This window comes from Rattus norvegicus, chromosome 3, assembly GCF_021556685.1.
Source record: "Rattus norvegicus strain SHRSP/BbbUtx chromosome 3, alternate assembly SHRSP_T2T, whole genome shotgun sequence".
In the NCBI taxonomy this organism is placed as follows: domain Eukaryota; kingdom Metazoa; phylum Chordata; class Mammalia; order Rodentia; family Muridae; genus Rattus; species Rattus norvegicus.
Window position 1 is genome coordinate 131,878,278 of NC_141536.1, and position 22,494 is coordinate 131,900,771.

Below are 22,494 nucleotides of genomic sequence, written 5' to 3' on the forward strand. Positions count from 1 at the left end.
ATCCAGTTTGTTTACTCAAATACTATTGGGTGTGGGTCTGCCCTGGAGAGTGGTTGACCTACTAGGGGGTTACACTCTTAAAAACAAGAACAGAAACAGACTCTTCTTCTTTTAGAAGCTATCGATGGCCAGTAGCTCCTCAGCAAGAGATGAGACTCTGTGGGCCCCTCCCACTGCTCCATGCTGGGGTTTACCTGGCCTGAGCTGACACGGGTCTTGTGCATACTGTCAGTCGTGTACTTCATATATCCAGCGGGCCTATCGTGCCTGGAAAAGATAATCTCCTTGTAGTTATCCACCACCTCTGGCTCTTATAAGGTCTCAGGGGTGGAATCTTGTAAGAGAACTTGCCTGGGAAGTCTCTGATCAATGATACAATTCAACACACATCTAATTATCACACTGACCAGCCTGGGTATTCGCTATAGCTTTTCAGGGTAATGGAAATTAGGAAAGATAATACTGTCAGCCAATCATTAATACATTTGACTTCTTGGACCAAATTGAAAGCTATTGATTGTTCATCAATAAAAGGTTGAGTTCAAAGTTTGTCTACAAAACAAGCAGTGCTCTGGAAGGCTATGTGAAGTGATTGTGTCTGTGGACATGGGGCAGAGGCCAGCTGGGAGAGGCTAGCCCTTCACTGATTTTCTTTCCATGTGATGGAGAAAATGCCTTGGTCTGGGAAGCAGATGGAGCTGGGTGTTGCTGTCTCTCAGGCTTTGGTGCAGATGCCTTTCTTGGTCCAAGAAAATCTCGTGAACCAACAGTTGGCTAGTATTCTCAGCAGGCCTTCTCGGAGTGGCTGGACTGTGGCTCAGTGTGAGATGACCTAAGTTTCTTCTGACTGTCTCGTCTGTGGTTACTTTGAAACTGTTGGGGAGATATGGAAGGAAGAATTGGGTCACTTCAGAGCATGCGCTGCCAACCCCCTCCCCTCTAGCTGGATGCTCCAGCGGCTGGTGGCCCATCTGGGACTACCATTAGCATAGTAGGAGCACATAGCTTGGGTGAGTCAGGCTTTAGGCTCAGGAATGAATGTAACTGAGACAATGCTCAGTGTAGTTTATTTCACTGTCTTCTCTGGTAACTTCTGCAAACAGTGGAATGCTTTGAACACTCTTTAAAACACACTAAGTGGGAAGACAATGTGAGAAAAGCTACAGCATCACCAAAGAAGATAGTAAGAAGCTAAAAAGCCTTTGCCATTTAAGGGAGTCTTCTGAGCCCGAGGGAGCCTGTTGCATGGCTGTCCTCACATCCCACATACTGGGTGAGGAAGAGTTAGAGTGGCATCACAGGTAGCAATTCTGTGTTAAGGATTCAGGTGCTGTTTGGTCAGTGTTGTGCATAGTTGGATCTGTGAGCCATTGTGATAGACCAGGCGCCAGGCAGAGGCTTTGCGTGTGGTTTCCACCTCAGACATTTTGTTGCTTTCGCTACTTGGTCACATCTTCACAACTTTCAACTATTTTCTTTCTTTCTTTTTTTTTTTAATCAGCTGTCAAAACTGGAGAAACAGCAGCAGAGAAAAGAGAAGACCAGGGCCAAAGGGCCTTCTGAGTCAAGCAAAGAACGAAATACACCCCGAAAAGAAGACCGCAGCGCCAGCAGCGGGGCAGAGGGTGATGTGTCTTCAGAGAGGGAGCCATAGATGCAGAAGCATGAGCTCAGGTAAGAGCTTCCCACCTGCACAGAGTTGTCCACACACGCTTTAGGGGAATAGAAGTGAATCAGGGTGAGATGGCTGCAAAGGCAGTGCTCATCTTTGAACATTAGATCATAGCATCCCTAAGTGTGCTCCTTTCCAGCATAGTGAAGGTCATTGCTGTAAGACTGTGTTGTATTCATTGAAATGTGTACAGGCAGGATACAGGCAAGCTGACAGGCCCAGCCAGTGGATGGTGTGTGTCCTGCCTGCATTGCCTGTGTCAGCCTCACTGCCTGGGCCTGACTGCCACCAGGCTCATCAGTATCTCACTCTACTTCCCAGTCCATCATTGCCACTCTTAGCTCAGCCCCTTCAGTAGAGGCCTGCATCCTCTGAAGTTGTCATCTCTCACTGTTGCCCGGTTTGTATTTTACACCATTCTTTTCATCTTCATAACACTGTCATTTCTCTGTGTATTGTATTGAGGGAAAGACTACGTAGATAAGGCTGTCTTCCTACTCACAGCAGTATTTCTACCTCTGCCCTGTGAGCACTGAGGCGACAGACAGGTACCGCCATGCCCAGCCGGCATTGCCTGTGATGCTTGTTCTTCACCATTTCCATGCCCAGGACTGTGATGAGGACACAGTAGCATTAAGTTCATCTCCTAGAGACCCCAGTGGCCTTCTGTCTCAGTTTTTCTCATTTCATATATTATCAAAGCCCCTTGTTTGATGGGCACTGGACCAAACACTGGGGTAGAGATGGGAAGGCTCCATGGCCTGACCTTATCAAGTTCATACATCCAAGAAGAAGAGTAGAAACAGTTGTGTGACAGCCAAAGTACCTGTGGCATGGATGGGACAGCGTGTGCAGTAGGGAGGACTCTGAGAGCCAACCTTGAAGGACACATGGGACTGGGAAACATCGAGGAAAGGCTTACCTTGTCTCATGGTTTTGGAAGTTTCGGGCAATGATTTATTGACCCTGTTGGCTTTAGATTCTTTGGCAAGGACATATATCATGGTAGGAGCATGGTAGGTGATGCAAACTGTTGCCTCGTGTCTAGGAAGCACAGAGGAGAAAGGGGAGGAGGAGACTGCTGGGATTCTTCAGTCTCTCTTTAGAAGCACACCTGAAATAACATGAATTCCTCCTACCATGCCTCATCGTCCAAAACTTCCACTGCATCCCAGTAGTGCTATGGTGGAGACCAAGCCTTGACTAAGTGAGCACTTAGAAGACACTCTAGATCTAATCTACAAGACGATGCCAGCATTATTTTGTTGGAGGACTGCAAATGATTAAGACAGATAGTTTTAGAAGAGAGGAAGTCAGGATTAGCTGAATGGTTGGGTACTAGTGCAGAGAGCAGAGAGCTTCTTGGGAAGTTGGGGGTCCTGGTCTATAACTGCCAGGAATGTGGACTTTATCCTGGGATACTGAAGTACCTTTGACAGCAGAAGCACATAGTCAAGCATAGCATGCAAAGATCATCCTCCAGCTCCAGGGAGAGAGGCTGGAAGTACATAGGCCAGTTTGGAGGAACTGCAGAAGTCCAAAGACATAATGGGGCCAGAGAGAGAAGTTGGGCTGGAAGGTATAAGTGATCAGTGTGGAGACAAATCAGTGTGAGTGTTGGGGTGTCTAGATGGGGAGGGAATACTAACAATAGCTATTTTTTTTTTATTAACTTGAGTATTTCTTATATACATTTCAAGTGTTATTCCCTTTCCCGGTTTCCGGGCAAACATCCCCCTCCCCCCTCCCCTTCCTTATGGGTGTCCCCCTCCCAACCCTCCCCCCATTGCTGCCCTCCCCCCATAGTCTAGTTCACTGGGGGTTCAGTCTTAGCAGGACCCAGGGCTTCCCCTTCCACTGGTGACAATAGCTATTTTTGTGGACAGTCTTATGGCGGTGGACCTAGGACTGCGGAGAGGTCTTAGGCATGCATTTTTGAACTGGTAAACTGATTAACTAAGTCTGAAGACAGGGTCATTTTGGAGATACCAAACTTCAAGAGGAGTTGTGACTGGCAAGGCCTTCTCTTCCCTTCTATAAGGGCAGTCTATAAGGTGTCTATGGCTTTGAGGATGTTCGTGTACATATATTGAGAAATATTAGTAATAGTTGGGTGCCATAATACCTACTCCCAGCAGATAAAGGAATGAATAAAGAGCCCAGGAAAGGCTGGGCAACCGACTCACTGATAGTTTGGGGGCTGTGAAGGAATCATCCTGCTTTTAACTTCTCTTATAGTGTCCTATAGCATTATGCTTTCTTCCAGTATACTTACGGGAAGATGATGGAGCTATAGTAACTGGTCTCGGTTGACTTAGCTTACACATGAGTGTATGAGGGAGTGAGTAGAGAAAGGTCACATCACATTGGGCCCCATTGGTCACAGCCACCACCTGACCAGTTTCTCATTGTGATGCTCAGGCTTAAAGCCACTGCTTTTTATTCATGAACTGAAATACATGATATGGGTTAGTTGTATACAAAATGTGATATTTGTTTCTAATTCATGTTAAGTATTCATGAGTATGTGATAACATTTTATATGACTCATATAAAATATAAAATATACATTCTAAATGTCCTTCTAAAGCTTGATGTTTTCCCTCCAGTAGTCAGTTTTGTCATACAAATACTGCTGATGCTCCTGATTATCTGTTTAGAGGGGGAATTGTGACATACGCAGACAAGGCACAGAGGGCAGGGATGAAAATGGATGATGGAGGGGAGGCCTCTGCCTGGCTGAGGGCGAAATAGCCTTCAGAGTGTTGGGTTGACAATGGAAAGAGCAGGAGCCAACAGAATGGAGAGGAAGCCAGAGGACAACCAAGCTCATGCTCGGATAGAGAGGCCAGCAAGAAGGAAGACATGGTTAGGCTTACGATGCACTCCACAAGAGGGAGACCGTGCCTGGATCAGATACCTAGTCAGCTACTCAGTGCTAATGAAATCATGGTTATTGGAGAAGAATCCAAACCTTTAATTTACTAAACCAGCATAATCCCTAACGAAAATCTATAAGCATTTGTCCTTACAGCTACAGATGTGCAGTCTTCACTCCTCACCAAGGAAGCTTCTCTTGTAACAGAGACCATTATAGAAAACCACAACCAATCAAAATGCAGAGTTGTGGGGCCCAGTCCTAATGATGACATCTACGAAACTCTTCCATACCTAAGGCTCAGGAAAAATTGTGGAAGAAGGGGTAGAAAGATTTTGAGAGCAAGAGGATGAGTGGGATGGTATCTCCTAGTAGCATTAGAAGCTACACCCATAACTTCTCACCAACATGACTGTTCAAACCTGAGCTGGACAGGGACAACACCAATGGCCATGTCAAACTGGATGGCAGGGGCTGAGAAGAAGTCCCCAAGACTGCAGCCCTACACAGAGAACTTATAGGCAAGTGAGGAAAGCCTGGACTGGGAGAGATGGTCTTTCCCAGGGAAGAGCACACTATGGGTTATCCAGGGCCAAAACACTCAGCCCTGAAAATACACAAACAGATAACATCTTATGACTGAAGAGGTTATATTTGGAAATATGTATGTATATATGTGTATGAATATGAATATAATAACAATTAGTGAAAAAATCTAAAGGAGGAAGGGGACAGATATATGGAAGGTTTATAGGGAGGATACAGAAGGGAGAAATGTAATAGTTTTATAATCTCAAACAAATGGACCAGAAAGAAGGCATGATTAGGCATCAGGTCTGTCTGGCTACTGAGAAATAGGTACTAACTCAGGGGCCCATCCAGGTCTTCCTCTTATTGTGCTGGTTGCTTCTTAAGTCTTTATGTGACTTCTGCCTCCTTGGAGTTTCTTCTCTTAAAATAATTAGATCCACTTCCTGCAACTGTTGCAGAATGTAGGTAGGTGGAAGTTATGGTGTCAGAATGCATGTGGCAGTCTGTGCAGAGAGGAAACACTGATCTAAACTCCAGTGTCCCTAGATAATGCTTTTAGGCTTCCACAGGGGGAAGCAATGGGAGATGGGCTGGCTCCTCTGCCCACCCACTGAGAAGGTCAGAAGGCCCAACCTCAGCTGCTGTGCTGGGGAAACTCTTAACTTGGTTCAGAAGTGAACACTAGCCTGGACCACCAGCCGTGGATCCTAGGACTGAGGGTGGCCACCCAGATTTCAGGTCTTTATTCTTTGGACTCTTGTAGATGCTTTGTCTTTTCTCTTGATTGTCATTAGACTATAAACAGTAGCCTTTTCCTGGAGAGTAGCCTTTTCCTTCAGCTATAATTTAATATAAATTAAAATTTTAAACTCCTTGACAAAAACGAAGGGAGAGGGATAAGAGTATAAATAGTCATCTTGAAGGACTAAAGCCAGCTTATCTGCCTAACTATAAATGCTGTGCCCACAACCGTGTATGCACACACCTGTGCGCACAGATGTATGCACATGCTGTGCACATGTTAGAATATGCTTTGTGTTTTCAAACATCTTGAACAATTATAATTCCAGCTAGCTGATGACTCTGCACTATATTAATGACCCATCAGCAAATTTTACAGATGTAATGTCTTAAGTTTTGCTTTAACGGATATATCTGAAAACCTTTGCTTTACTTATTGAAGGATTTTTAAAAAGTTAATTTTTAAATCAGCACAAATCAGAACCATTTGATGGCTTTTATTTGCTTTGGATTTGGCCTCAAAATGATTCTTTCCAAAAAATACTTTTTGGAAAACTTTATGAGCACGGATGTTTGCATCAACTCTACTGTCCTTTCCTATCTCCAGCTGCAGCATTCCTCCCCCTTCCCAAACTCACGGTCTCATCTTTAATTATCATTGCTCCATGTGTGTACATGCAGGAGTCACTGAATCCATTTAGTGTTTCCTGCATGTACAGTCCAGGGCTAAGCATGTGAGACTGGATACCTTATGTTCCCTGGAGGAAGATGATTCTCCTTTCAGCAGCACTGGCCCCCGAAGCTCTTCATCTAGGGGTGGGAACAGTGGAATCGCCCTCCCCCTCTTCTATGATTTTCCCTGAGTTTTAGGAATAAAGGTTGCCATAGAGTTGGGGCTGGACACTGCACAGTCACTCACTCCTCTGGATTTCGATCAGCTGTGAATCTCTGTCGTAGTCTCCGTCTATTGCAAGAGGAAGCTTCTTTGATGAGGAGTGCGAGCCACACTTGTCTGTGGGTATAAGAATATTTAGAATATAGTTAGGAATTATATTGGTTTAGCAAAGTAGGTTCTTTTCTAGGGTTTATGATCTCTCCAGCCATGGATAGATTTAAAGTACCATGGATGAGTTCTGCGCTTAAGTCCAACTAGACAGCTGCTGGCTATAGCCAAGATAAAATGACACTACTGTACCACCATGGACACCTGCCTGTCCAGTCACTGATGATCTTCCCAGGCTGTATAGTAAGGTAGGACTACTGATGGCTTTTTTCCCTGGCAGTGTACATAGCATCTTACAATGCTGTGAGAATTCCGCAGGGAGGAGGCTTCCAGTTCATTTCCAGCTCTATTCCTTCGGGTTTGTGTGCAAAGTGTGGTGTCTTTAGCAATAGGATCTTCCTTTCAAATTCTGGAAGTTAACCAAGGCCAATGGCAGTGGCCATATTGTTTGGGGAGATCTTGGCTTCCAGGTGTAATCCAGATCCGAGGCAGCTGCAACAGAGCCTGGCAGAGAGCGTCCCTCCCAGCCTGTGCAGAAGGTCTCTGAATCACCATTTAGCCAAGGACCAGTGAGGGGGCTGGGACTGACGTACCGCCTCTGAGAATTTAGCCATGCTTCTGGATTTGAAGACTTTGAAGGAGGCCATACTAAAGGACGGGAGCTACTACAATAACACGTTTAGTTTTGTGTTGTCTCTTTGAAGAAGTTTGTCATCGCAACAGGCCACAAAATCACCCTCAGATATTTAGATATTTGTGAGAGCTGAAGGAAGAATGGCAGACTGTGACCTTGCCTGTGGTTTGCTGCATGGGACAGACAGGGGCTGCAGTTCTCTCTCTCTTTTCTTTAAAAGGAGAAGGAGCCTTGGGGAGCCTGTGCAGCCAGGGGAGTTGCTTTGAATTTCTCAGGCTTGAGAGGGAAAAAGAAAAGGCAAAGAGAATAGAATGAGAAGCTCACACTAGCGGCTCTATTTTTCTTTGAAAACGATTAAAACCCTTTGTGGTTGGGAGGATGTCACAGGGCGGGGCGGGTCTCTGTCACATTGCAAATGTTCTGTTCTATTTCATCAAGCAGACATGAAAATGCTAAAATTAACAGTGGTCTGTGTCCGGTCCTATTTCTTCAGGTTCCTCACCTCGCTCCTCAGGCTGGGAGGATTTTCGGTGAGGCTGACTCCTGGTTGGTACCAGGCTGGTTCTCTTTCCTGGTATCACGTGTGCTTTCACTGAGAGACACCCACATTTTAAATATGTATTTTAAGGTTTCAAAAAAATTGTGTAGGAGCTAGGGATATGGCTCAGCAGTGAAGAGCCCTGTGGTGTTGGGCAGCTTGGGCTGGCAGACCTTTGCTTCTGTGTCACCTGTCACTTGATTATTTCTTAGCTGCTGTAAATTGGGTGTGAGAAAAGCTCCGACCAGCACCCACATTTCCTTCTCAAATGTCAACACACTAAAAAGCAAACACGGGAAGTGTTTTGGAAACCGCCATCTGTTTGCTTTGCCAACTTGACCTTTGCTGGAATAGTAAGATGCTGCTATTTTGGAGGAGTGTTCTTCCGAGTGAGCTGAGTCAAGTAGAGAGAGAGAGAGAGAGAGAGAGAGAGAGAGAGAGAGAGAGAGAGAGAGAGAGAGTGTGTGAGTGAGTGTGTGTGTATGTGAGTGTGAGTGTGTGTGAGTGTATGTGAGTGTGAGTGTATGTGAGTGTGAGTGTGTATGTGAGTGTGTGTGTGCATGTGAGTGTGTGTGCATGTGAGTGTGAATGTGTGTGAGTGTGTGTGAATGTGTGTGTGTGAGTGTGTGTGAATATGTGTGTGAGTGTGTGTGTGGGTGTGTGAGTGTGTGTGTGGGTGTGTGAGTGCATGTGTGTGAATGTGTGTGTGTGAGTGTGTGTGTGAATGTGTGAGTATGTGTGTGTGGGTGTGTGAGTGCGAGTGCGCGTGTGTGAGTGTGTGTGAATATGAGTGTGCGAGTGTGTGTTTGTGAGTGTGTTTGTGAGTGTGTGTGTGAGTGTGTGCGTGTGAGCGTGTGTGAGGGTGTGTGTGAGTGTACACATACATACATGCACGTGTGTATGTTTGCTCTAGAGTTTATAGTATGCATTTTAAACATCTCTAATTCTACTTTTAAACAGCACCCCACTAAGTAACCCACGCAGTACTGTACCTTATGGCTCTGTCCTGTGGGGTTGCTGCTGTCACCCCCACCTGCCACATGGTGCGATCACACTGGTGCTTTTTTTTTTTTATTGTTTCCTGAGTGGTTATTTTAAAGATAAATTCTGAGTGGTTATTTTAAAGATAAATTAAGGTTAAAAAAGATTGTTTGCCTTCATTTCTCTGATTATAGTTTTTCCTTTCATGCTGTGAACACAGCTTTCTGAACTATTTCATGTTCCTTCTCTTTGAAGAATTGCTTTCCATATTCCTTGAAGCACATATTTGAGGAAATCCTTAGTTTTCTCTTTTGCTTTTGAAGGGTAATTTTACTGGTCTGGAATTCTAACTTGTACTTTTTATGTTTTCAGTATTTAAATGTTTTATTTCTCTCCTTTAAAACTTTTTTCTAATGTATTTTCAGTTTTAAAGGGCATATAATGGTTGTACGTGTTTTTAGTGTGTAATGCAGCCTTTCAGACATGTATACATGTGTCAGATATGCTGGCATGTCGTCATCAAAGACACATTGCTGTTTAGAACATTCCAAGTCTTCTGCACCAGCTCTCAGGAAGCATTCTGTGCTGTCAGTTGTAGGCATCCTTACCTACAGTACCTACCTAAGCAGTAGTAGTTGGTCTACTTCAACACGTTCTCATCCACCCGTCCCCTGTGCTCACCTACCAACTGTTAGTTTAGGGGCAGGCAAGGGAAAGGGAGCTCTAGACTTCAGGCCAGAGATTTAACGTTGCAGGTAAGGGTCTGAAATAAGAAGCGCGGTTCCTCAGACACAGTGTCATATCTACACATAAAGGTTTCTGAGGGAGGAGTGGTCCTGCAGTACAAGGAAGCAGGCTAAGTTAATATATAGTCTCTGTTACATGACCACTGACAGCTGTCTCTGGATTCCTGATAGTGTGAGCTTCAGCTCTTGTGAGAACTCGGTGGCCGTTAGCTCTTTGCTGCAGATGTGAGGAGGGTAGGGCCAGACTATGAGGCTCTTCATACTGGCTCTCTGGGGGTGGGCTGGTTCTAACACCATCCCTTTGCTTCCTCTCCCCAACACCCCTCCTGGGTTCTAGTCACCTTAAATCTGTTCTCTACCTCTCTGAGATCAACTTTGTCTTCCCATATAAGTAAAAACAAGCACCATTTGCCTTTTTATATAAGACCTATTTCTCTTACATAATGTCTGTTGCTTCCATCCATGCTGTTGGAAATGAAAGTATTCCATTCTTTATTGAATGGGTATATAATATTCCACTCCGTATGTAAAACACACTTTAAAAACCTATTTATCTGTCGATAGTCACCGAGGTTGATTTCGTTTCTTGGCGATTGTGAATAGTGAGTTAATTAACAGGTAATGCAGCCGTTCCTTTAGAGTGCGATCATAGCACTTGCAGGTAAGTCCTGGGTAGTGGGGTGGCTGTATCATAGGGTGATTTTATTTCTAGGTTTTGAGAAACTTTCATACTGTTTTCCATATGGCTATTCTAATTTACATCCCCGTCCAAAGTATGTCCGATTTTCTAATTCTCTACATCCTTACTAGCATTACCTGTGCTTTACAGCAGTCATTCTAACTGAGATAAACTGATATCTCATTGTGTGAGGTTTTTTAATATGTTTACTGGCTATTTGGATGTCTTCTGGGAAATGTCTATTCAGGTCGTTTGCTCATTTAAAAATCACATTGTTTTTTAGATTGGTTTGTTTGAATTTCTTATATATTCTAAAAATCATTTTTCTTACAGTTTACAAATATTTCCCCCTATTGTCTAGGTTGTTTCTTTATTCTCTTGAATGCTTTCCTCTATAGAGAGAGCTTATAGTTTGATGTAATCCCATTTGTCGGTTTTTGCTTTCATTGACTATGGTTTTGCAATCATTTACAATTGTTTACTTATGATGTCCTTGAGTGTTTTCTCCTTACAATTTTATAGTTTCAAGACTCACATTTAAGTCTTTGGTTCGTTTTGAACTGATTTTTTGTATATGGTGAGAGATGGAGTATTGTTTTTAAAACAAAATCTCAAACATTGGATTTACCAAAGGAAAATTTAGGAGCTAGACATGGCAGTGAAAGTCTGCTAACTCAGAAAGGCAGGGAAAGTATCCAGCCAGCCTTTCTGCTCCACTGATGTCCCAGAAGGAAAAAACTCCTCTCCTTCTCTGTGCTTTCTTAAATGCCTGCCTTTGGATCCCTTTCCCCTAGCTAGGCTGCTTTGTCTGGCCTCAGTGGGAGAGAGTACACCTAGTTTTGCTGTGACTTTTATGTACCAGAGTTGGTTGGTACCCATGGTGGGGCCTCTCCTTCTCTGAGGAAAAGAGGGTGGGGAATGGGTGCGTGTGTGAGGGTGGGGTGAAGGGGAGGGCTGTGATCAAGCTGTATAGTGAATAAATACATAAACTATTAGGAAAGCAAGAAGATGTTTTATGATGACAACATGGAATTGCCAAGGAAAACATGAAGAAGGAGAAAGAGATCTGGATCAGAAGAGGTCCTGGGAGTCCCTATTTCCTGGAAGAAGCCCAGAACCAACCAGCAGTAACTGAGATCCGCTGATGATGAGCCTACTAGAAAGGAGGAAAGATAAACTGGACTGTCTCCTTACTCATCCTGGGACTGGATCTTCTTCCCTCAAAGCTCAGGACGATGCAGGAATGGATTATAGGTAACATCAGCTCAGCATTACCTCTGCTCAGGATGAGCAGAGAAGCCCTAAGGAAGCATACATTGCTGAGACCACCACCAAAATCAGCATCTCTAGGATGTATTATTACCCAAGAGCTTCTCACGGAAACACTTAGAGGAGGGGAACTGTTGTTCACATCTGTTTTATAAGCAAAAACTGCTTCTTGACTTGTCACCCATGTTTATGCAACTTTAGTGGCAGTTACCAACTCAAAACTCCCACAAATTGGCAAATAAATCCTTATGAGACTAATTTTTAATTTTCAGAAAGAAGATTAAAGAAATGACAAATGAATTTGTCTGAGTACTTCAAATTTTGATACATATCTTATTAATAAGCAAGATGTGGCACATGAAATTTTATGCATAGAGATGCTCACTTGGTTCCTGGAGAGAGCAGCAGGTGATAATGTCGAAATAGCTATTGGCTTGCTCAAAGAACGCAGCCTCAAACTAACACAGCACCACCAAAGGGAATCAATACTATTTTTAAATCTCTTTGAAACATTCTACATGAGTCTGAAATTGGCAGAGGAGTTCACCATATGATTAAAGTTGTGTTTGGTATACAGAAAGATGGATTTGAGAACTACCTGTTATCCTTGATGGACTTGACTCAGTTTACCCTCATGCTCACTTTGGAGGATGACTTTAATCCTGTAGGTGTTCTTAATGCTTTCAAGATGGATCCCAGTCTTGTGGAGAATGAGGAAAAGTATAAGCTATTAAGAAGGAAAAAATTTTTTTCTTACTAGAATATTTTATTTTAGGAGATCTCTCTCTCTCTCTCTCTCACACACACACACACACACACACACACACACACACACACACACACACACACACACAAACCCTTCACATTGGTGAGTCACCCCAGTGATATCCTCAGCTTTTTTGTGTGTGATCTTTTCTGTTATTTTCTTTTAATAGACAATATGATGCTTAAAAGACAAGAAATAGGGCTGGGGATTTAGCTCAGTGGTAGAGCGCTTACCTAGGAAGCGCAAGGCCCTGGGTTCGGTCCCCAGCTCCGAAAAAAAAAGAACCAAAAAAAAAAAAAAAAGACAAGAAATATTTCTAAATCAGACTTTAGGTAATAGATGTGTGTGTGTGTGTGTGTGTGTGTGTGTGCGTGTGCGTGTGCGTGTGCGTGTGCGTGTGCGTGTGTGTGTGTGTGTGTGTGTGTTTGTGTCTACCATCTTACCTAGATGTTAGGCATTGAGTCCTGCCCCAAGGTTTTTGGAACAGGATCTTACTATGTAGGGCAGGCTGTCCTTGAACTCTTTAAGTAACCCAGGCTGGGCTTGAGTTCCCTAGGTATCTCCAAAGGGCTGGGATTATAGCACAGCACCGCCATTCTTGTCAAATTTCTGCTCTTTAAGACAGATCTTGCTTTGTGGGTCTAGCTGGTAAAGACCCAAGTCCCCTTGGAGGCTCATTGGAGGCATTCACTGGAATCTTTAAGAGTGCTAACGGGTCAGAAATTCACCAATAATGTTGACTTTTCTAGAGAGTCGTAAGTTCTTTGCTCAGAAAAGTTCTGCTCTTCTAGGTAAATGAATGCCAGTTGGATTCCCAGCTGTGACATGAAATTAGTGAATCAAAGCTTGCTTTTGGTTTTGTTTTGCTTTGAACAGTGAGTCGGAGAACCCCTTAGTATAAGTCAGAATGTTCTGAGTCTAGAACTTGTGTCTTGTAGTTCTTTTTTTTTTATTATTAACTTGAGTATTTCTTATATACATTTCGAGTGTTATTCCCTTTCCCGGTTTCCGGGCAAACATTCCCCTCCCCCCTCCCCTTCCTTATGGGTGTTCCCCTCCCAACCCTCCCCCCATTGCCGCCCTCCCCCCATAGACTAGTTCACTGGGGGTTCAGTCTTAGCAGGACCCAGGGCTTCCCCTTCCACTGGTGCTCTTACTAGGATATTCATTGCTACCTATGGGGTCAGAGTCCAGGGTCAGTCCATGTATAGTCTTTAGGTAGTGGCTTAGTCCCTGGAAGCTCTGGTTGCTTGGCATTGTTGTACTTTTGGGGTCTCGAGCCCCTTCAAGCTCTTCCAGTTCTTTCTCTGATTCCTTCAATAGGGGACCTATTCTCAGTTCAGTGGTTTGCTGCTGGCATTCGCCTCTGTATTTGCTGTATTCTGGCTGTGTCTCTCAGGAGCGATCTACATCCGGCTCCTGTTGGCCTGCACTTCTTTGCTTCATCCATCTTGTCTAATTGGGTGGCTGTATATGTATGGGCCACATGTGGGGCAGCTCTGAATGGGTGTTCCTTCAGTCTCTGTTTTAATCTTTGCCTCTCCCTTCCCTACCAAGGGTATTCTTTTTCCTCATTTAAAGAAGGAGTGAAGCCTTCACATTTTGATCATCCGTCTTGAGTTTCGTTTGTTCTAGGGATCTAGGGTAATTCAAGCATTTGGGCTAATAGCCACTTATCAATGAGTGCATACCATGTATGTCTTTCTGTGATTGGGTTAGCTCACTCAGGATGATATTTTCCAGTTCCAACCATTTGCCTACGAATTTCATAAACTCGTTGTTTTTGATAGCTGAGTAATATTCCATTGTGTAGATGTACCACATTTTCTGTATCCATTCCTCTGTTGAAGAGCATCTGGGTTCTTTCCAGTTTCTGGCTATTATAAATAAGGCTGCGATGAACATAGTGGAGCACGTGTCTCTTTTATATGTTGAGGCATCTTTTGGGTATATGCCCAAGAGAGGTATAGCTGGATCCTCAGGCAGTTCAATGTCCAATTTTCTGAGGAACCTCCAGACTGATTTCCAGAATGGTTGTACCAGTCTGCAATCCCACCAACAATGGAGGAGTGTTCCTCTTTCTCCACATCCTCGCCAGCATCTGCTGTCACCTGAGTTTTTGATCTTAGCCATTCTCACTGGTGTGAGGTGAAATCTCAGGGTTGTTTTGATTTGCATTTCCCTTATGACTAAAGATGTTGAACATTTCTTTAGGTGTTTCTCAGCCATTCGGCATTCCTCAGCTGTGAATTCTTTGTTTAGCTCTGAACCCCATTTTTTAATAGGGTTATTTGTTTCCCTGCGGTCTAACTTCTTGATTTCTTTGTATATTTTGGATATAAGGCCTCTATCTGTTGTAGGATTGGTAAAGATCTTTTCCCAATCTGTTGGTTGCCATTTTGTCCTAACCACAGTGTCCTTTGCCTTACAGAAGCTTTGCAGTTTTATGAGATCCCATTTATGGATTCTTGATCTTAGAGCATAAGCCATTGGTGTTTTGTTCAGGAAATTTTTTCCAGTGCCTATGTGTTCCAGATGCTTCCCTAGTTTTTCTTCTATTAGTTTGAGTGTGTCTGGTTTGATGTGGAGGTCCTTGATCCACTTGGACTTAAGCTTTGTACAGGGTGATAAGCATGGATCGATCTGCATTCTTCTACATGTTGCCCTCCAGTTAAACCAGCACCATTTGCTGAAAATGCTATCCTTTTTCCATTGGATGGTTTTGGCTCCTTTGTCAAAAATCAAGTGACCATAGGTGTGTGGGTTCATTTCTGGGTCTTCAATTCTATTCCATTGGTCTATCTGTCTGTCTCTGTACCAATACCATGCAGTTTTTATCACTATTGCTCTGTAATACTGCTTGAGTTCAGGGATAGTGATTCCCCCTGAAGTCCTTTTATTGTTGAGGATAGCTTTAGCTATCCTGGGTTTTTTGTTATTCCAGATGAATTTGCAAATTGTTCTGTCTAACTCTTTGAAGAATTGGATTGGTATTTTGATGGGGATTGCATTGAATCTGTAGATTGCTTTTGGTAAAATGGCCATTTTTACTATATTAATCCTGCCAATCCATGAGCATGGGAGATCTTTCCATCTTCTGAGGTCTTCTTCAATTTCTTTCCTCAGTGTCTTGAAGTTCTTATTGTACAGATCTTTTACTTGCTTTGTTAAAGTCACACCGAGGTACTTTATATTATTTGGGTCTATTATGAAGGGTGTCGTTTCCCTAATTTCTTTCTCGGCTTGTTTCTCTTTTGTATAGAGGAAGGCAACTGATTTATTTGAGTTAATTTTATACCCAGCCACTTTGCTGAAGTTGTTTATCAGCTTTAGTAGTTCTCTGGTGGAACTTTTGGGATCACTTAAATATACTATCATGTCATCTGCAAATAGTGATATTTTGACCTCTTCTTTTCCGATCTTTATCCCCTTGATCTCCTTTTGTTGTCTGATTGCTCTGGCTAGAACTTCAAGAACTATATTGAATAAGTAGGGAGAGAGTGGGCAGCCTTGTCTAGTCCCTGATTTTAGTGGGATTGCTTCAAGTTTCTCTCCATTTAGTTTAATGTTAGCAACTGGTTTGCTGTATATGGCTTTTACTATGTTTAGGTATGGGCCTTGAATTCCTATTCTTTCCAGGACTTTTATCATGAAGGGGTGTTGAATTTTGTCAAATGCTTTCTCAGCATCTAATGAAATGATCATGTGGTTCTGTTCTTTCAGTTTGTTTATATAATGGATCACGTTGATGGTTTTCCGTATATTAAACCATCCCTGCATGCCTGGGATGAAGCCTACTTGATCATGGTGGATGATTGTTTTGATGTGCTCTTGGATTCGGTTTGCCAGAATTTTGTTGAGTATTTTTGCGTCGATATTCATAAGGGAAATTGGTCTGAAGTTCTCTTTCTTTGTTGTGTCTTTGTGTGGTTTAGGTATAAGAGTAATTGTGGCTTCGTAGAAGGAATTCGGTAGTGCTCCATCTGTTTCAATTTTGTGGAATAGTTTGGATAATATTGGTATGAGGTCTTCTATGAAGGTTTGATAGAATTCTGCGCTAAACCCGTCTGGACCTGGGCTCTTTTTGGTTGGGAGACCGTTAATGACTGCTTCTATTTCCTTAGGAGTTATGGGGTTGTTTAACTGGTTTATCTGTTCCTGATTTAACTTCGATACCTGGTATCTGTCTAGGAAATTGTCCATTTCCTGAAGATTTTCAAATTTTGTTGAATATAGGTTTTTATAGTACGATCTGATGATTTTTTGAATTTCCTCCGAATCTGTAGTTATGTCTCCCTTTTCATTTCTGATTTTGTTAATTTGGACACACTCTCTGTGTCCTCTCGTTAGTCTGGCTAAGGGTTTATCTATCTTGTTGATTTTCTCAAAGAACCAACTTTTGGTTCTGTTGATTCTTTCTATGGCCCTTTTTGTTTCTACTTGGTTGATTTCAGCTCTGAGTTTGATTATTTCCTGCCTTCTACTCCTCCTGGGTGTATTTGCTTCTTTTTGTTCTAGAGCTTTTAGGTGTGCTGTCAAGCTGCTGACAAATGCTCTTTCCTGTTTCTTTCTGCAGGCACTCAACGCTATGAGTTTTCCTCTTAGCACAGCTTTCATTGTGTCCCATAAGTTTGGGTATGTTGTACCTTCATTTTCATTAAATTCTAAAAAGTTTTTAATTTCTTTCTTTATTTCTTCCTTGACCAGGTTATCATTGAGTAGAGCATTGTTCAGTTTCCACGTATATGTGGGCATTCTTCCCTTATTGTTATTGAAGACCAGTTTTAGGCCGTGGTGGTCCGATAGCACGCATGGGATTATTTCTATCTTTCTGTACCTGTTGAGGCCCTTTTTTTGACCAATTATATGGTCAATTTTGGAGAAAGTACCATGAGGAGCTGAGAAGAAGGTATATCCTTTTGCTTTAGGATAGAATGTTCTATAAATATCTGTTAAGTCCATTTGGCTCATGACTTCTCTTAGTCTGTCGACATCACTGTTTAATTTCTGTTTCCATGATCTGTCCATTGATGAGAGTGGGGTGTTGAAGTCTCCCACTATTATTGTGTGAGGTGCAATGTGTGTTTTGAGCTTTAGTAAGGTTTCTTTTACGTATGTAGGTGCCCTTGTATTTGGGGCATAGATATTTAGGACTGAGAGTTCATCTTGGTGGATTTTTCCTTTGATGAATATGAAGTGTCCTTCCTTATCTTTTTTGATGACTTTTAGTTGGAAATTGATTTTATTTGATATTAGAATGGCTACTCCAGCTTGCTTCTTCTGACCATTTGCTTGGAAAGTTGTTTTCCAGCCTTTCACTCTGAGGTAGTGTCTGTCTTTGTCTCTGAGGTGTGTTTCCTGTAGGCAGCAGAATGCAGGGTCCTCGTTCCGTATCCAGTTCGTTAATCTATGTCTTTTTATTGGGGAGTTGAGGCCATTGATATTGAGAGATATTAAGGAATAGTGATTATTGTTTCCCTTTATATTCATATTTGGATGTGAGGTTATGTTTGTGTGCTTTCATTCTCTTTGTTTTGTTGCCAAGACGATTAGTTTCTTGCTTCTTCTAGGGTATAGCTTGCCTCCTTATGTTGGGCTTTACCATTTATTATCCTTTGTAGTGCTGGATTTGTAGAAAGATATTGTGTAAATTTGGTTTTGTCATGGAATATCTTGGTTTCTCCATCAATGTTAATTGAGAGTTTTGCTGGATACAGTAACCTGGGCTGGCATTTGTGTTCTCTTAGGGTCTGTATGACATCAGTCCAGGATCTTCTGGCCTTCATAGTTTCTGGCGAGAAGTCTGGTGTGATTCTGATAGGTCTGCCTTTATATGTTACTTGACCTTTTTCCCTTACTGCTTTTAATATTCTTTCTTTATTTCGTGCGTTTGGTGTTTTGACAATTATGTGACGGGAGGTGTTTCTTTTCTGGTCCAATCTATTTGGAGTTCTGTAGACTTCTTGTATGTCTATGGGTATCTCTTTTTTTTAGGTTAGGGAAGTTTTCTTCTATGATTTTGTTGAAGATATTTACTGGTCCTTTGAGCTGGGAGTCTTCACTCTCTTCTATACCTATTATCCTTAGGTTTGATCTTCTCATTGAGTCCTGGATTTCCTGTATGTTTTGGACCAGTAGTTTTTTCCGCTTTACATTATCTTTGACAGTTGAGTCAATGATTTCTATGGAATGTTCTGCTCCTGAGATTCTCTCTTCCATCTCTTGTATTCTGTTGGTGAAGCTTGTATCTACAGCTCCTTGTCTCTTCTTTTGGTTTTCTATATCCAGGGTTGTTTCCATTTGTTCTTTCTTGATTGCTTCTATTTCCATTTTTAATTCCTTCAACTGTTTGATTGTGTTTTCCTGGAATTCTTTCAGGGATTTTTGTGTCTCCTCTCTATGGGCTTCTACTTGTTTATTTATGTTTTCCTGGAATTCTTTCAGGGATTTTTGCGATTCTTTCAGCCATTTTTGCGATTCCTCTCTGTAGGCTTCTACTTGTTCTCTAAGGGAGTTCTTCATGTCTTTCTTGAAGTCCTCCAGCATCATGATCAAAAATGATTTTGAAACTAGATCTTGCTTTTCTTGTGTGTTTGGATATTCCATGTTTGTTTTGATGGGAGAATTAGGCTCCGATGGTGCCATGTAGTCTTGGTTTCTGTTGCTTGGGTTCCTGCGCTTGCCTCTCGCCATCAGATTATCTCTAGTGTTACTTTGTTCTGCTGTTTCTGACAGTGGCTAGACTGTCCTATAAGCCTGTGTGTCAGGAGTGCTGTAGACCTGTTTTCCTCTCTTTCAGTCAGTTATGGGGACAGTGTTCTGCTTTCGGGCGTGTAGTTTTTCCTCTCTACAGGTCTTCAGTTGTTCCTGTGGGCCTGTGTCTTGAGTTCACCAGGCAGCTTTCTTGCAGCAGAAAATTTGGTCTTACCTGTGGTCCTGAGGCTCAAGTTCGCTCGTGGGGTGCTGCCCACGGGCTCTCTGCAGCGGCAGCAACCAGGAAGACCTGTGCCGCCCCTTCCGGGAGCTTCAGTGCACCAGGGTTCCAGATGGTCTTTGGCTTTTTCCTCTGGCGTCCGAGATGTGTGTGCAGGGAGCAGTCTCTTCTGGTTTCCCAGGCTTGTCTGCCTCTCTGAAGGTTTAGCTCTCCCTCCCACGGGATTTGGGTGCAGAGAACTGTTTATCCGGTCTGTTTCTTTCAGGTTCCGGTGGTGTCTCAGGCAGGGGTCCTGCCGCTCCTGGGCCCTCCCCCACGGGAGCCCAGAGGCCTTATACAGTTTCCTCTTGGGCCAGGGATGTGGGCAGGGGTGAGCAGTGTTGGTGGTCTCTTCCGCTCTGCAGCCTCAGGAGTGCCCACCTGACCAGGCGGTTGGGTCTCTCTCTCACCGGGTCTGGGGGCAGAGAGCTGCCGTGTCTTGTAGTTCTATAAATGACCTGAAGCTAGAAACTGATCAGTTAAAAGTCAACAAATAGTGGTATGGTTTCATTTATCATCATCATCATCACCATCAACGTCCATATCACCATCACCATCATCATCATTGACAGTATTATGCTTTAGTCTAGGCTATCCTGAAACTTACTATGTAGCCCAGACTGGACCCAAACCTAGGCCAGTCTTCCACCTTCAGCCTCACAAGTACTAGAAGGACAGTTCCGAACCATCACATCTGTGTGAACAGGCTGTTGAAGGATTCCTAGCTTCAGGTCCTGCATTGGCCTCATTGAAGAGGTTCCTCACTCCTTGGTATTTGAGGCAATAGAGAGCCACTTGTGCATCTGGAGGAAGCTGGTAGTCCAAAAGGCTGTCAGCTGTGGTGGTGTTACACCTTTCTAACATATGACCTCATCATCTATAGATAATCCTAGGTGATGGCCAGCAACCAATCCCTAAGTTTTTCTATAGTTATGGAGAAAATGAGGTGGAAATTATTACAAACCAATTAGAAACAGAGAGCAGCACCCATTGGCCAATCCCATGAGGGGGACAGTAGTTTTCAGCCAGAACAGTGTCTGTTGCTTGTCAGAGGCTCTGTGGTTTGTTGAGAACTTGCCACTCCTGGTATTAATGCTGACACATGGTTAGGCCCATTGGAACACCCATCATAACAAGGTTGATTCTGAAGGAATGCTTAGCTTCTGGCCTTTTAAGACAGGTGCTGTATGAGGTCTTTCTGCCTTGATGCATACCTAAAAGCTTGCAGAACTTTTAGTCTAAAACCTCTAAGATTCCTTCTTGTTCTGTTTCTTTTAGTAGGGAATCACAAATTTAGTAGGGAATTCACAAATAACTTTTCTCTTTTAAAATCTATTTTGAAATAAAATTTTATTCCAAAATTTTTCACTTGGCACATTTCAGAAATTGCTCAGAGAAGGAAAACAGACAAACAAAACAACCCACCCCACCCCCACCACACCAGCTTCATCCTGAGGCAGCTGTTACTGACCTGACTCCTTTGCAATGGTTTCCCAAGATGATCACTCACTCTGCGTCTTTTTCATCTCATTTCGAGAGCTCAGGATACTTGCTCGGTACACAGCATCAACTGCTTCATTTCACTGGAAAGAGTGTTGTGAATAAATGTTCAAGCCATTGATTCTTCCAGAGTAAACTTTATATTTTCCATTTGTATGTCATACATTTGAATCATAAAATTATCCCCAAGAATTTAAAATATTATAGAGTACTTAAAGTTAATCTAGAAAGGAAAGGAAAATTTGTTCAAGCAGAGTCCTGAAACTCAAGTTGAAAGATCAGAAGTGCAGTTAGTGTGTGCCAGGAGGATGGATGGACTTCTCAGAAGGTCAGGGTGGGAAAACTCCATGGTGTCATTGATGGGAGTTGCAGCTGAAGAAAGAGCCTTTCAGAGACTCAGGTCCTTGTGTTTGGGTTGTCACCTCAGTATAATTCAAAAACAAATGTGTTCTCTTTGACTAACACCTGGAAAGAGTGGGGTCCTGAGAATGGCAGTGTGTGCTTTCACCCGCCGTACCTTCGGATGCTTCTTCAGAAGGAGTGCAGGACTGGAAGCAGGGGTCTCAGAGTATGTATGGGGCCTGGGAAGGAGACATCAGTTTCTGACATGTTTCCAAACAAAATCAAAGATCATGGACTAGCTGTGTTTCTAGCTTGCTTTTCTTATATGCATGGAGGGGCCTCCATACCAAACTTAACTCCTCAGGGCATCTGCTAATGGTGGCACTGGCGTTATCAGAAAGCACACTCACAGAGTGGTGTTGCTATTGTGATCTGAGTAAACTCCATCAGGTAGCATTAGATGTGGGAAATAGGAAGTGCCCTATTAAGCTTCGGAATTTACTTCCACTTTTAGATGAAAAATCCTCTCATCGGGAAGCTTGGTAGTTTGTCAGCTGGGTTTTATTGTACTCTCGGAATCACAGAGGGAAACATCGCACACGTACGAGCACATGCACACACGCAGCCAGGGCTGGCCTCCAGAAATGCATATGAAAATCCCCCTGAATTGCTCTCTCTCACTTCGCTTGCTGGGGTTATAGACACGAGCCGTCACAACTAGTTCAGGACTGAGAGTGCCGTTATAATTAAAACTTTTTCTCATGTGATTCACATTATTGTCTTATTATTTACAGCTCACTTGGACATTTTATACTAAAAGACAACTTGAGTGGTATTAAAATTATCCCATAGACAGGTGCCCAGTTTGTTCCTTCCTTGTCCTTGCGTTAGGTCCCCAGCTCCCTGACTCCTATTCCCTTAAAAGGGTTTATATCTGTTTTTCAAAGAATTTATCCCATAAGTCTGTGTGAGCATGATATTGTGATATATAGATTTAATTGTATTTATATTTAGCTTAATTTCTTTCACACAGAGTAACACATGCTTCTCCTGCCTTGGCCTCCCAAGTGCTGGTGTCACGGGCATGCGCCTGCCTCTTTCTTGTTTATTATTTTTTTTAATGTCTTAGGGTCTGCACTGATACTGCTACTTTTTTTTTCTTTTTTTAAAAGATTTATTTATGTATGTGAGTAACGGTCACTGTCTTCATGTACACCAGAAGAGGGCATCGGATCCCATTA

The 22,494-nt window shown here is 42.9% G+C and overlaps 1 protein-coding gene across 1 annotated transcript in view; it reads left to right on the forward strand.

Moving 5' to 3' along the window:
* Positions 1-22,494, forward strand: part of Dtd1 (D-aminoacyl-tRNA deacylase 1) — a 160,436-nt gene that overhangs the window by 134,029 nt on the left and 3,913 nt on the right. The window contains 1 exon segment of the mRNA NM_001398981.1: positions 1,502-1,674. Within this exon segment, the coding sequence (NP_001385910.1) occupies positions 1,502-1,654 (153 nt within the window). The 3' untranslated portion in view covers positions 1,655-1,674.